This window comes from Betta splendens, chromosome 7 (genome assembly GCF_900634795.4).
Source record: "Betta splendens chromosome 7, fBetSpl5.4, whole genome shotgun sequence".
Lineage (NCBI taxonomy): Eukaryota > Metazoa > Chordata > Actinopteri > Anabantiformes > Osphronemidae > Betta > Betta splendens.
This window is the reverse complement of record NC_040887.2, coordinates 1,529,719-1,543,519: the sequence shown is the minus strand read 5'-3', so window position 1 is coordinate 1,543,519 and position 13,801 is coordinate 1,529,719. Positions and strand designations below refer to the sequence as shown.

At 50.8% G+C, this 13,801-nt stretch overlaps 3 protein-coding genes across 12 annotated transcripts; 2 read left to right on the top strand and 1 right to left on the bottom strand.

Annotated features, from left to right (window-relative positions):
• The first annotated feature begins 149 nt into the window (after positions 1-149).
• ptpdc1b (protein tyrosine phosphatase domain containing 1b) lies at positions 150-4,638 on the top strand. Of its 10 annotated transcripts, none has more exons than XM_029155373.3 (13): positions 150-224; positions 763-834; positions 1,349-1,477; positions 1,556-1,748; positions 1,901-2,084; positions 2,231-2,396; positions 2,472-2,552; positions 2,647-2,765; positions 2,836-2,973; positions 3,051-3,949; positions 4,026-4,211; positions 4,295-4,405; positions 4,498-4,638. In XM_029155373.3, the coding sequence occupies exons 5-13, from the start codon at positions 2,048-2,050 to the stop codon at positions 4,588-4,590; spliced, it is 1,830 nt and encodes a 609-aa protein (XP_029011206.1). In that variant the 5' UTR covers positions 150-224; positions 763-834; positions 1,349-1,477; positions 1,556-1,748; positions 1,901-2,047; the 3' UTR covers positions 4,591-4,638. The 10 variants fall into 10 exon arrangements, with proteins under 10 accessions (XP_029011206.1, XP_029011209.1, XP_029011207.1 ...); XM_041071684.2 differs by having other exon boundaries at positions 208-254; XM_041071683.2 differs by lacking the exon at positions 150-224 and adding an exon at positions 275-616.
• fbxw12 (F-box and WD repeat domain containing 12) lies at positions 4,407-7,314 on the bottom strand. The gene is made up of 10 exons (XM_029155419.3): positions 7,144-7,314; positions 7,022-7,059; positions 6,785-6,951; positions 6,584-6,708; positions 6,237-6,443; positions 6,000-6,164; positions 5,673-5,883; positions 5,329-5,507; positions 5,113-5,243; positions 4,407-5,033 (listed from the first exon to the last, which is right to left on the bottom strand). Exons 1-10 carry the CDS (start codon positions 7,246-7,248, stop codon positions 4,934-4,936), a joined length of 1,428 nt encoding a protein of 475 aa, XP_029011252.1. The 5' UTR covers positions 7,249-7,314; the 3' UTR covers positions 4,407-4,933.
• Positions 7,315-7,775: 461 nt separating this feature from the next.
• Positions 7,776-13,461, top strand: LOC114858319 (protein Wnt-7a). Its single transcript, XM_029155461.3, has 4 exons — positions 7,776-8,157; positions 8,640-8,866; positions 10,731-11,002; positions 12,249-13,461. The coding sequence occupies exons 1-4, from the start codon at positions 8,087-8,089 to the stop codon at positions 12,729-12,731; spliced, it is 1,053 nt and encodes a 350-aa protein (XP_029011294.1). The 5' UTR covers positions 7,776-8,086; the 3' UTR covers positions 12,732-13,461.
• The last annotated feature ends 340 nt before the right edge of the window (positions 13,462-13,801 follow it).

Below are 13,801 nucleotides of genomic sequence, written 5' to 3'. Positions count from 1 at the left end.
CCAGCTTCTGCGGTTCGCCAGTGCTTTCTGGGTAACGTAGTACATTATTGTTTGAGCCGTCCCTCACCAGAATGTACTGCAGCCAGGAAAGAAACTCGTTTCCCATCAGTCTTTGCAAACGTGCTCATGTGGACCACGGAACTCTTTCTCCGAGCCGTTTGTTGTCATAGAAACCCAACGAGCGGACGCACGAGCGGCTGTGCGGCGGCAGAGACTCTACGGAAGTATGCTGCCCTCTGGCGTCCTCAACTACGGTCACTGCGTTTTTGTGTCTTCTAATCACAAATTATATGATAAAAATGTTTTTACGGCACAACACATCTTACTGCACTGCAACGAATCCTAATCCTTAATATATGATAAATAAATAGTTATTTCGCAAATGGTAGAAAATAACTAAGGTACAGTTTTTCAATGCATCTTTAATACATTGTCTAATTCGGGTTTTCACTATAATTGAGATCAGAGCCTGTAAAAACAGTGAGATCTGTGAAGTTGGCAGATTTAATGCTGGTGACTGAGACATTAGAGAAGTGGGTGTGGAAACACATCAAGCCTGGACTCGTGAGTGGAACAGGAATGTGTGCATAAATAAATGGCGGCTGTGGTGAAGCGGGTGAGGAGGAGGAGGGAGGCTGGTGAAATACGCTTCTATCAAACCACTCATTAACTGAGCCTCGTCTCAGTCTGCGTACACTTCATTTAGCTCAGTATCTTGGTGTTGACAGAATATTTTGTCAGTTCCGCTGTTTCTCGTTTCAGGTTTCAGATGGTGATTCTTCCCTGTAGTCAAACTGAACTCCACCGTTGATTGCTTCACTTCAGAGACACCGTGTAATGTGTTTGACACCTTTAGGGTTTATTTTACACACTTCCTCTGGGCAGCCGTCCTTCAACCCACTTTTGTTGGCTTCTTAATTTCTTCATTTTGTTTGTTCACATTATTTTCCAATCGTATTTGTAATTATTTCCAGGTCTAGATACGAATATAAAGCGGCCTGTACAGTCTGTTAAACTGCTCCCAGTTCAGTGATCTAAACCTAACCAGCTTTAACGGCCTAAGAATAATCTGATTTTATCTGCTTTCTCTGTCACTGAGGTCTCACTGGCAGCAGGACAGGAGAATTCCAGGCCTTGATTTCAGATCAAATGTGAAGATTATCATGACACAAAGATGAAATCTGAAAATTCTTTTCCCAACAATAAACATAATATGGTTAAAATCGTACTACACAAAATACATATATACGAGTATAAATTGACTTGTTTGCATCAAATAATGAATGAATCAGTAAATACTCAATATTGTTATAATCAAGAATCATTTGTAGATTGTTGTGTTGAGCAGAAGGAAGGAGCGATGTGCACAGATGAGGAGGTCTGCTGAGGAGTGGGTGCTCTATTAGCTGTGCAGTAATGGGATTAATGGTCTAATCCAGGACAAGTCAGGAATAGACCAACACTCACCCTAGAGCTGGTGACTGGGACACTGCAACCACACAATCGCTGCTACTTTTAGTCTCATTTATGACTTTTCATTCATTTACTCACATAGGTGACTTACCTGGTACCGGTGTGGCCCCACTCTGCTACAAGGAGATGATCTGGCAAATCAAACCAAGCGAGGCCTCAGGATTGACTTCTCATGGAGGGGAAACACAGCATCAGAGCTGTTGATGTCAGAGATGTTGCTAACTGCAGCTCGAAACCATCCGTGTTCTGGGATGACGATATTCCACCTATTACTGGTAAGCAGCTAATTTCAATGAAATAGATTCTAATTAGTTGTATTTATTCTTAGATTGGTTGTTAATCTAAAGTTGACTATTTCACACATTACTAATGATGCCAGTCCAGGAGAGCAGCTATTTATTCATTATTTCTAATTTTTTCATTGAAGGTTTTTTGTAGGATGTGGGGACAAGTTTACTAATGACATAATACTGAGCTTCAGCCGCACAGGTTTAGCAGCACATGATACAACCACTCAGCTGTGTGTTTCCACGACCTGCTATGACTGTGGAAGTCAGACTGAGTGAATGCTCACATGGCAAAGTCAACAGGAGGAACTCTGATGGAATACAGTAAGTAAAAGCCCCTCCCTGGCACACGCACGGCATCAGACCAGGATTAGACACCTCAGAGCGCTCATCGCTAATGATCTCAGTTACTGAAGTCATGGAGCCACAACTAAAAGCTCTCTTTTGGTTTCTGTACCTTTCTTCTTCAGTCACAGCCCCCAGAGCAAAATACACCATGGTGGGAGAAGCCATACGTTACGTCATCCCTTCACATATGCAGTGCTCACTCGGCTGTGGAGGTCAAGACTGCAAATATGACAACCCAAGCTACTGGAGAGACGACCAGCAGGCCATTAAAGGCCTCTACTCGTCCTGGTGCGCTGCTGTGATAATAGCAGGAAGACGTTACGTCTACCTTGTCTTGTATTTACACGCTCTCTCTTTTTTTAGGATTACTGAACACCTCCTTGCCATGTCCAGACCATCAACAGAAATCATTGAGAAATACAACATCATCGATCAATTCAAGAGGTAAACACAAGCTTCGCTCCTAGAACGTAACACACAGCACCTTGAAATGCTAATAATGAAACATGTATGTCTCTGTGTGTATGTTTACATCAAGGGCTGGTATTAAAACAGTAATCAACCTACAGATACCTGGTGAACATGCCAGTTGTGGAAACCCTCTGGAGCCAGAAAGTGGTTTCTCATACAGACCAGAGTTCTTCATGGAAAATAACAGTTAGTGCCTTCAGCGATTACTCCTCATGAAGCTGGTGTTGTATCCACTAACAGCGTCTTACTTTTCCAGTCTACTTCTACAACTTCGGCTGGGACGACTACGGCGTGGCCAACCTCACCTGCGTGTTGGACATGTTGAAGGTCATGGCCTTTGCGCTGCAGGACGGCAGGATAGCCGTGCACTGCCACGCTGGTCTGGGCAGGACAGGTAGTTTAGTGGTAGCGATCCGATTGGTCAGTTGGTTCCGCAGCCTTCTCAGAGTTCTTCCCTGTTCTTCCCTCCAGGTGTGTTGGTGGCGTGTTTCTTGGCCTACGCCACCAGAATGACTGCCAACCAGGCTATTTCCTACGTCCGAGCTAAACGGCCCAATTCCATCCAGACCCGGAGTCAGCTGCGATGCGTCCGACAGTTTGTCCAGTTCCTTGATCCGCTGAGGAGCGTGTTTTCCTGCGCTGAGCCTCGAACCGGCCCAGTCACTCTGTCCCAGTACCTGAACCGCCAGAGACACATACTGCACGGCAACGAGCGCAAAAAGCTCAGACACCTTCCCAAGATCGTCCAGCTTGTCTGCAGGCTGCTGCTGGACATCGCAGAGAATCGCCAAGTGATTGAAGAGGACATCTTAGAGGCCCCAGATGTTCATGACATTGAGGAGACTCTGAGTATGGTTAAGAAACTAGGGCCTGAAGCGTTTGCACAGGAGCCGCGTCTACCAGGCGTGCCCACCTTACATAGACATTTCAACGAGCCACCCATCTTCTACCACCGCAAAAGCCTGAGCTACAGCGAGTCCGACTTGAGGCGACTGGGCTCAGACTTCAACGTCCTCACGCAGCCCCTCCAGACTGGGTCGCTCTGGCAGATCAAGGACATAGAAAACCAAAAGGATGGACGCATAGTGCTGGAGAGGGTGAAGCATAAATCCATCCAGCGCAGTGAATCTGTGGGACACCACCAAGCTGCTAACATGGGCAGCGTGCTGTCCCAATGGAAAGCAGAGCAGAGCAGGGAACTCAAGATGAACGGGCCTAAAGGTGCGGGAGCAGAGTGGGAGGTGCCCTTCATCACTCTGCAGTCGGAGCTGTCGCTGGAAGCCAGGAGGCTGCTGGTGGCACAGGCCCTGGCCGTGGACCTGGCCCTCGACGGGGACAAAGCGCACAGGAGCAGGGTGTTGACCTGGCAGGTAAGTGAGCAGCACCGGTGGGAGATGCACCGATACATGTATGGGTAGCGTTACTGGGCCCACCCGCTGTGTGCAGGCTGAGCTTAACCAGGGCGGAGCCTGGGAGCGGCTGTGCATGGAGCGGGACCCCTTCATCCTCACCGGCCTCATGTGGGCCTGGTTGGAGCAGCTCAAGGAGCCCATCGTGTCTGTTCAGGACGTCGAGGCGCTGACACACGACCCTGACGCCGACCCTCAGACCGTCCTGAACACTCTGGACCCGGTCAGACCTGACTACGATGAAATGCCTCAACAGTGAAGCGCTTTGTTCCCAGCTCACGCTCACCGTCTCCCTCCTCCTTCCAGGCTCAAACACAGACACTAACGTGCATCCTGGACTGTATGGCTCACATGGGGAAAATACCACAAAGGGTAGAAAATGCGTTTCTGAGCCGCACAGTCAAGGCTCTGGCCTGGGTGAGAGACAGCACGCTTTATTTACATGTTACAGTCAATTCCATCTCAACTTATTGGGTTTGAACTTTGATGATGATGATGTTTCTGATCAGATGGACACCAACAAAGAAGAGAGCAAAGCCTCCATGACCAAGGTCCTACGGCGCCTCCTCGAAGGCATGAGACAAACCAGGACCACAGGATGACAGACTGCTCCTCCTCTGCCGTCCCATTCGCTCCATCGCCGTGTGTGTGTGTGTGGGGGGGGGGTTGTGCCTTGTAAACAATGATTCTGTTCTCAGAGTAAACAGAACGCATGTGCAGTCGAATCAGTTTTACTTTTCCTCTGTACAGAGCAGAGGTCACACTGACAGCCCTCACATTCAGAAGCGTTAGCTGTAGCGTTATCTTAGCGTCACACAACACTTCAATGCCTTTCCCACATCATAGCAGCTGTAAACCTGTTGCCTCCTTTGTAAACATACAAAACCAAAGAACCAAAGAACACAATGCAGTTCATCCCAGAAAAGCCTCCGACATGTGCGATGCTCAGCAGGTGAAGGAATACGCCTTCAACACGTCTTTGCCGTCCTTTCCCTCCACCGAGGCCACGATGCTGGAGTAGTCACAGGCAACATGAGTGAAGCCTCTGCAGCACAGCACACAGCAGGGACACAGATTAGCATATATATAGGCACGCAGAGTGCGTTCACATACTGTGTGCAGACCTGGACATGCTGTGGGAGCCCCCCAGTAAATGGTATCTGCTCTCCAGACTCAGGCCACGGTCTCGGTCGTTTCTCCACGTCAGCACTCGTAAGGACAGATCCTGAGACGCCGTCACCACACGAAACGAATCCTGCAAAAGTTCAGACAGGACAGACAGTGGTCACAGACAGTACGAGGAGCGACTGCGCAGCAGCAGCAGGAGGAGGAGGGCCTACCACACATATGGAGGCGATGGGCATGGTGTGCTCCCTGAAGCTGGCGAGCAGCGCTCCCTGCAGAGAGTACACACACAGCTCCTGCTCAGCCGCCAGCACCAGGTTCCCAGCGTTGGCCTGGAGCAGGATGCGTGGGGACCAAGGCCCGAGAGTCAGGGGGAACGACGCCACCTGCTGGACTGAGGCGGAAACAACAGATCAACACAAAACGCCACCAAAGCACAGTTTTTGTGGGACGTTTTCTCATTTTCACACAAAGGTCATAATAAAGTTTCATTAAACTCTTCCAGTGTCGAGGCCTCTGTATGTTTCCCGGGTCATTGTGCACACATCTCCGTCCTCACCCTGGATCTCTGACTTGTACTTGGTTTTTCGAACACTGACATCAAGCACAGTGACGGCTTTGTGCTGGGAGTGCTCGCTGCAGTGGAGGACGGCCAGTCTGGCAGGCTGGTGGGGCACGAAGACAGCAGCCTGGCTCCCAGTGACAGGCAGCCACTCACACAGCGCATCGGCGTCCTCGGGCGGAGAGGTCAAGCTCGCAGTAGAAATCACCTGGCAGCAACATAAAGGCTCATCACTCTTATCTGAGAACAGCCGCTACCACTGCGTCATCTGCACAGAAAGAAACACAAACATGCAGACAGGCTGTCAGTGGAAACAAGAAATACCTTTGGACTGGAATCATTATTATCCTTGGTTCCAGCCATGACCCATTTCTTGTCAGGAGAAACTAGAAGGATGTTGACTTCAAACGTGTCCCACAGCACCAGGCTGGACGCTTTGTTCAGCGACGACCCGGCTAGCGTCCACAGAGACCCCTGACCGGTCCCGACCTGGAGCAACAGACCAGAAGCTCATGATGAAAGTGGGAGAAAAAACACAAAAACTAAAAACCAGTCCCTCACAGTCAGAAACCAGTCACTGTCCACGTTGTACTGGAGCAACGTGCAGCGCGAGGAGCCCGTAGAGAAGGAGGCCAGGTTCTGGCCCGTCTGCCCCTGCCAGGTTTGGACCAGGCCCGTGGAGTCCGCTGTGATCACCACCGCACGCTCCTCATCGCTGACGATCGCTGTCAAAGGGTTCTGAGCAGGGCTGCACCACAGGAGCTCGCTCTGCAGGAGAACCGGGCAGTGAACGTTACTGCAGCACATGCTCTGCTGCACAAACACAAACGGTGCTCTAATGTTTGGGTACTGGATGAGTCCAGGGTGAGTCAGAGTCTGACGCCGTGTTGACGGAGCGTCGCCCTGACCTCGTGGACGTTCCACGCTCGCACGGTGCCGTCACTGGACGCGCTGCAGACCGTGGCCCTGCTGTCCCACAGGTCCGGATGCTGCGCTGGGTTCCTCTGCAGGTACAACAGCCCCACCACGCGCCCTGGAGGAGCACGCGCGTCAGACGCAACAGAACCGGAGCAACGGGGCGAGGCGGCGGAGTCCGGGCCGGGTCCTACCTGTGTGTCCCCGGAGGCTTTTGCAGCTGTAGCCTCCCGACTGGCCTTTGCGCATGCTCAGCTCCAGGTGGGACCTGCGCAGGAAGTATCTCTTCCATGAGTGCTTCACGCGCTCGCTTCCTAACACAGTGAGGTTGCAGAAGCTCCAGCGCTGCAGACACAGCCTCCTGCGGGGGCGCACAAGCTAAAGTTACTTCACAGCGGCCTGGAACGGGGTTTCAGGTACCGAGGCCTCACCTCCACAACCAGGGAGTCTCTCCGGCAGCGTGCCAGTCCTGAAAGCACACATTCACACTGTTATGGAGCATTTCAAATTAAAAGCCCGCCCCTTTCAGCTACTTCCGCATTCGGACACTTACCTTACACACACTTGACGCACTGATCAAATCTTCCTCTGACAGGAAAGTAAAAATATAAATAAGACAATCGCCGATCAAGTAGTGAGGGTCCGGATCCGCATCCATGACTGCACCCAAAACACGACCTCTTCCTGGATCCGCGCTCAGCCAAGCTACGGGAAGCAAACCGGACCGCGGGGCGTGGTCTCCGTCGCCTGCAGTGCCTCGTCTGCACCAGCAGGCGTCGCCACAACAAAGCTCACACGTGAGCGTAATGTGCAGCACGCGGCGCACAGGCTGCGCCAGGTGAGCCGTTCCTCTGGCGAATATGAACAAACACGCTGCGTCACCTAATTAGAAGAAGCAACGCGTCCGACTCGTCAGTCCTGGTTCATTATCGTTTCTCAGCGGACTTTTTATTTGCTCGTTCGTGTTATAACATACAGTTATTTGTGATAAAGGAGCCCTGGTAACATTACGCTCTGACCCACTTAATAACCAAATAAATAGCAGTGTGTGTGTGTGTGTGTGTGTGTGTGTGTGTGTGTGTGTGTGTGTGTGTGTGTGTGTGTGTGTGTGTGTGAGATCAGCCCTGGCGGGATTCTTCAGCAGGGCCCCACGTCTCCTGTGAACACGCCCCAGATAGATGAGCCAGATATATAGGCAGACCTGCGGGTAGCAGGAGAACTGTGAGAACCACATAATCGCACTTGCTTCACCCCAGGGTTGTTACCTGTTACCTGTGACACCCTCGCAATGACAAGAGGGCCCAGCGAACGGGGGCCACGCAAAGGGAGGTCGGATCACTCCTCCGCCGCCGCCTGGTGAACGTCTAACTGGCGTTGGATGCTTGTCTTCTCGGATTTCCCCCGGAGTCACCTGGGCTGCGACCGAGCGGAGACGGCGCGCGCCGCGGTTTCATCAGCTTCCACAAATCTTGCATGAAAGTGAGAACGGGGCCGCAATGAGTCGGAGAACGCGCCGCTGGATTCTAAGAGTTTTATTATGTCTGGGAATTGTTTATTTGAAAATTGGGTGAGCTGCTTTCATTCAACTTCTCATTAGTTTGTGGTGCGTTCAGGATCACTTTCACGTTCTTCTAAACGGCGACTGCAGCCCGCGTTCGCCCGGAGAAAGTAGTAGATCTATTTGATAAAGACCGAGTTTGGGAAGACGGCGGTTACAACACGCGTAGTACTCGACGCACTTCCTTTATTATAGCATTAGAGCTCATACATCTGCACCTGGATCCTAATTCACACAGGTTTCCTTCTGGTTCACGTCGGGTCCGCGTTATTGTAGAATTTCGTCTGCGTTTTATGATAAAAATTAAGTTGTTAATATATAAAAATCGCAAACAACAAGTATTATTAACTACTTCAATAGGACACAGTAGACACAAGACGGATTTGATTTTAAAGAGTGACGTATAACCTTAAATTATCATAGCCAAAATATGAAATCCTGAATCGGTGAGCGGCTTCCTTCTCTCAGCTCTTCCCATCTTCCATCCGCAGTGGCTTCTCGTCGGTGGTGGCCTTAGGTGCGAGCATAATCTGTAACAAGATCCCCGGTTTGGCTCCCAGACAGCGGATTATCTGCCAGAGTCGCCCCGATGCCATTATCGTCATCGGAGAGGGAGCGCAAATGGGCATCAACGAGTGTCAGTTTCAGTTCAAAAGCGGGCGCTGGAACTGCTCTGCGCTTGGAGAGAGGACAGTCTTCGGAAAAGAGTTGAAAGTGGGTATGTTGCTGTCTAACGTTTGTTTAGTACCGTTTCCTTCGGCCGTAAACACAAAGTCTGAATTAACGCCAGACGCATCAAGGTGCGCAGTTCTGCGCATTGTGCGTAAAATGTGTCCAGTCTTTATCTTTCACTGTTTCCTCTAAAAATGAGTCACATCACTGTTGATAAAATACAGTGACCTGCAACAACATTTCTATCTTATTAATTACAGTCTATAAAATGTTCTACATAAACGTGTCTCCTTGTTAACTTGCGTTTATTCATGGCCATAAAATCTAAATCTTTAGCTGTTGCACTTAATCTTAAGTGAATCTTAAACGGTGGTGTTGCATTATTAAAGGAAGCGAGGAGCCAGTTCTGTTTCCATCGGGCCCAGTTCTGCTCCGGACCTTTCACTGAGTGGTTCTGAGAAGCCAGCGCTGTAACAAAGCCCCCGTGAATGTTGGCAGCCTCTCTTTGAGCCCAGCACAGTCTCTGGAGGCACATTTCCACTGGTCTTTATCCTGTCTAGTGATGGGTGCCGCGGCTCCCACTGTAGGAGCCACATCTTACCACGGGTATAAGTTACAGCGGGGAAAAGCCGGGAGCAAGGCACGACATGAAAGTACTAAATGGGAGAAATGGTTTCATCGGAGCCAGTGACAAAAAGCCTCAAGATCTGATCAATCAGAGAGCGATAGATTCACAGCTGAGAGGATTAAAGGCTGTTAATATGAGGAAGAACAGAACCTATGGAGCAGGATGAAATCTCAAGACAAACATTTTTATTAATTTTAAGGAGTTTAAGTGTGAAGCATTAACAAATAAACAGTTTTAAAGCAAAGCCAAAGCTCAGATAGAACAAAGTTGAGGACGTCAGAAGCTCAGAGCTGCTGTGGGAGAAAAGGGATTAGCTGCTCATGCGTTGAGTTTGACAGTCTGTTCTTCATGAATGAGCCCAGTCCAGCCGTGGCCAATAGATTGGTTTCACCCGTCGGATTAGCATAGGAGGCGCATCGTATGAGGCTGATTGTTGTCTGGTGAGAAACGCACTGAGCAGCGTCCGACACAACGCTCGGCATCAGCAGGCGGACGCGTTCAAGCTTTTAATGTTGGGACTGAGCGGAACCTGTGCGGCCTTGGTGCTCTTTGCTCCGTATCTGCCATCTCTCATTACAAGGTTCTGAACGTGAACCCATGCACTCGCAGCAGCAGAGGAAGAATTAGCAGCGCCGTGCACCGGCACACCTTGTTTTCTGGCTCCGAGCCCACGGAGTCTATAAAAACGTCAACATAATTGATGCCTCAATATGAGTCTTTTTTTTCAATGGCCACGGCAACGAGCCAAGATGTTTATCAAAAACATGCAGCTTTACATAGTGAAGCACAGAGGAGGCTGGTGTTTGTGTGGAGCAAACAGGGACGAGAGGAGTTCATTTACGCACATGTGACTGATGCTGAAACCATCAGCTTCCTGTTGGTCCCACGTGGAAGTGATCAACCTGTAGATTCTTTGTTCGACTCTTTCTGCTCTAACTTTGCCTATGAATCCTCAGATTAACCTTTAGTTATTGTCAGTATTTCTGTGCGTGAGTGTAAATGATTGCTAGTGGACGTGGAGCGATAACGCGGGCAGAAGATCCGTCCAAAGAATGTGACGGATCAATAGCTCCTTCTCGCCACAACCCTGTTATTCATGCAGCGTTATTGACTGGGCGGCCGGCGGCCATGTTGGTTCATGGCTTCAGAGCGCGGCAGCGCTCACGCTGTTAATAATTCATCTCTCGTCCCATTTCAGACTGCGCCGCGCTTATGGCATTGTCTTTGAGCTGCAGGAGAACACTCCACTCTCCCTTCATTCATCCAGTGTTCTCGTCCCCAGGCAGCAAAGAGGCTGCGTTCACCTACGCCATCATCGCCGCCGGCGTGGCGCACGCCATCACCGCCGCCTGCACGCAGGGAAACCTGAGCGACTGCAGCTGCGACGCGGACAAGCAGGGCTTCTACAGCAAAGACCAGGGCTGGAAGTGGGGCGGCTGCTCTGCAGACGTCAGCTACGGCCTGGGCTTCTCCAAAGTCTTCATCGACGCGCGGGAGGTCAAGCAGAACGCGAGGACCCTCATGAACCTGCACAACAACGAGGTGGGACGCAAGGTAGGTGACGAGGAGGCGCTGAAACCGCCGAGGGGTCTGATCATCAACGCATGAACGGGACGCGAGCAGCCTCGTCGGGTTCCACCGTGGGACGGAACCACGGGAACCCAGCTCCTCGTGGCTCAGGGTTTGGTGCATGAGACGGGCCGATCCCGTGTGCTCATCACCGCGGGCTGGAAGGCGCTCAACCCTCTCTGCATGCACGGCTGCAGCACCGAGGCTCCAGTCCGTCTGGAGGTTAGAGACTGACTGAATAAAGTGGCAGTAAAACAGCGGAAGGGAGAATAAAGGAGCACCTTTAACCCGTCCCCCTCGCTCCGTCCCACTGAGCCAAAACGGCCCGATCCACAAAACGGACCCGTCCAGCGCCACGGCTCGAGGCAGCGCGTCGGCCTCTGAGCGCTTCAGGTCCGTGGGTTCACGTGGGCTCATGTGGACGCAGGAATGGGCTCGCGGCTCAAAGCGCGTCCTCCTGGATTCAAAGCTCTGCCTTTTCTTCCTCCAATAAATAGACTCTGTGTTTTGAACGTTTTCCAGCCCCCTCCTCTATTTATGCTAATCAAAAGCAGTGACACTGAGCAGGAGCAGTTCACACACACATCCAGACAAAGGCTGTCACAAGTGTTGGTCACAGAAGTGCTGATGGATGAGGAGCTGCAGCCGGCGCTGGGAGACGTCGTGTTCTCGTTCACACGTCTTTTCTTGTTTTTTGTTCCTGGTTTTTGCCAAGAACACAGAAGCATAAATATCCCGCGCTGCGAAGCAGGAAGTCGCCGTTGACTCCAGTTTGAGTCAACGGCCTCCTCATTGTCATCAGTGGAGGCTTCGCTCTGATCCAGTCACTCAGCGCTGCGTCGTATCCACACAGCCTGAAACCTGATGCCTTATTTTGGCTCCTGTGTCTGTGCTATCACTGTGTGCTGGGGCTGAGCTAATCCCCAAACACTGTGTTTGACAGTCACGCTGTTATTAGTTTAGCTCCTCACTTGCTCTGAAGGACAGGCGGAGCGTGAGCGCGTCGGAGCCTCGACCGGAGCCTCGACCGGAGCCTCGATCGGAGCCTCGATCGGGGCCGCGATCGGAGCCTCGATCGGAGCCTCGATCGGAGCCTCGACCGGAGCCTCGACCGGAGCCTCGATCGGAGCCTCGATCGGGGCCTCGATCGGAGCCTCGACCGGAGCCTCGACCGGAGCCTCGACCGGAGCCTCGACCGGAGCCTCTAACCCACCTGTTCTTGTGTCTTCAGGTTCTGGAGAAGAACATGCGGCTGGAGTGCAAGTGCCACGGCGTCTCCGGCTCCTGCACCACCAAGACCTGCTGGACCACGCTCCCCAAGTTCCGCGAGCTGGGCTACATCCTGAAGGAGAAGTACGGCCAGGCGCTGCAGGTGGAGGCGGTGAAGGCCAGCCGCAACAAGCGGCCCAAGTTCCTGAAGATCAAGAAGCCGCACTCGTACAGGAAGCCCATGGACACGGACCTGGTCTACATCGACAAGTCGCCCAACTACTGCGAGGCCGACCCGGTGACCGGCAGCCTGGGCACGCAGGGCCGCGTGTGCAACAAGACCATGATGCAGCACATCAGCGGCTGCGACCTGATGTGCTGCGGCCGCGGATACAACACGCACCAGTACTCGCGCGTGTGGCAGTGCAACTGCAAGTTCCTGTGGTGCTGCTACGTCAAGTGCAACACGTGCAGCGAGAGGACAGAGGTGTACACGTGCAAATGAGGGTATTTATTAGACGCTGGAGCGAAAGAGTGAGCGAGCGGGCGGGCGGGCGAGCGAGAGAGAGAGAGCCAGCGAGCGCTTCACGGACAAACGACGACACGCAGAAACCTTTGCACACTGAGATCTTCACCCATTGGAGCGGTGACGGATCAGGACGCGTTGTGTGGTTTGGACTCATGCAAACTGATGCTGATGTTGTAACTGAGCACGGCATGAAATGACACAAACTTCTGGAATATTTAACACTGTATTTAGAAAATGGAAATAATTCCTATTAATTTATTCTGTTAAACTACTGATCTTGTAACAAAGCTGGAAGCTTGTAGCTCATTCGATGGACTCACTGGATATGAACCTGTCTGGACTGATGGGCTGTGACCTGCTGACCTGCCCGTGAGTTTGTCTTCTGCGTTTGCTGCTAGTCTAGAGAACCGGACTCCGAGGCACAAGCTGAACTGTCTCACTTCAAGCTGATTCATTTGACAGGATTTAAGATTAAAGAAAACAGGCACAATTTCCACTTTTGGTAAATATTGGTTAATAGAGTATATTTTGTAAAAGCCTATTTTTATATGAATGTCTTATTTATGATGTTGGCATATTCATGACCCCTTTTATTAAATCCCTCGTGTGAAGCGGCCGCGGTGTATATTGTAAGTGACTTTGCTCAGTGTTTGCTGCGTTTCATGACTACTACTGATGGAATACAGGAACAGAATGACACTAACAACACACGCTTCCTGTTATTGCTTCCTTTACATCTGATCATGACACAAACTCCAATTAAACACCAAAAACACTCAATGACACGGTTTTAAATGGTATAAAGGAGATGATGATGATGACAAAGCAGCCAGTTGTTAAACCTTTATGCTATAAATTACATTAATTGCTCATTGAATGAGAATCGGTTATTGACTGAGTCATTACGTACTTTTAAATGACCATAAAAGTAAATCTTTATTAGGAGCCTTCGTGTTGGAGCTTGTATCATAATAGAAACGCTCTCAGACACTAAAGAGGCGCCGCTACAACGTGCAGCTTCGTCCCCAGAATCAGACTCTTCTCGT

Coding starts and splice junctions, on each gene's coding strand:
- ptpdc1b (XM_029155373.3), top strand. CDS start 2,048: ATGGCAAAGTCAACAGGAGGAACTCTGATGGAATACA. Junction 3,950..4,025: donor GCAGGGTGTTGACCTGGCAG/GTAAGTGAGCAG, acceptor CGCTGTGTGCAG/GCTGAGCTTAACCAGGGCGG. Junction 4,406..4,497: donor CAGTCAAGGCTCTGGCCTGG/GTGAGAGACAGC, acceptor GTTTCTGATCAG/ATGGACACCAACAAAGAAGA.
- LOC114858319 (XM_029155461.3), top strand. CDS start 8,087: ATGAGTCGGAGAACGCGCCGCTGGATTCTAAGAGTTTTATTATGTCTG. Junction 8,158..8,639: donor ATTGTTTATTTGAAAATTGG/GTGAGCTGCTTT, acceptor TTCCATCCGCAG/TGGCTTCTCGTCGGTGGTGG. Junction 8,867..10,730: donor CGGAAAAGAGTTGAAAGTGG/GTATGTTGCTGT, acceptor TCTCGTCCCCAG/GCAGCAAAGAGGCTGCGTTC.
- fbxw12 (XM_029155419.3), bottom strand. CDS start 7,248: ATGGATGCGGATCCGGACCCTCACTACTTGATCGGCGATTGTCTTATT. Junction 7,060..7,143: donor GTGCGTCAAGTGTGTGTAAG/GTAAGTGTCCGA, acceptor GTGTGCTTTCAG/GACTGGCACGCTGCCGGAGA. Junction 6,165..6,236: donor ACAGTGACTGGTTTCTGACT/GTGAGGGACTGG, acceptor CTGTTGCTCCAG/GTCGGGACCGGTCAGGGGTC.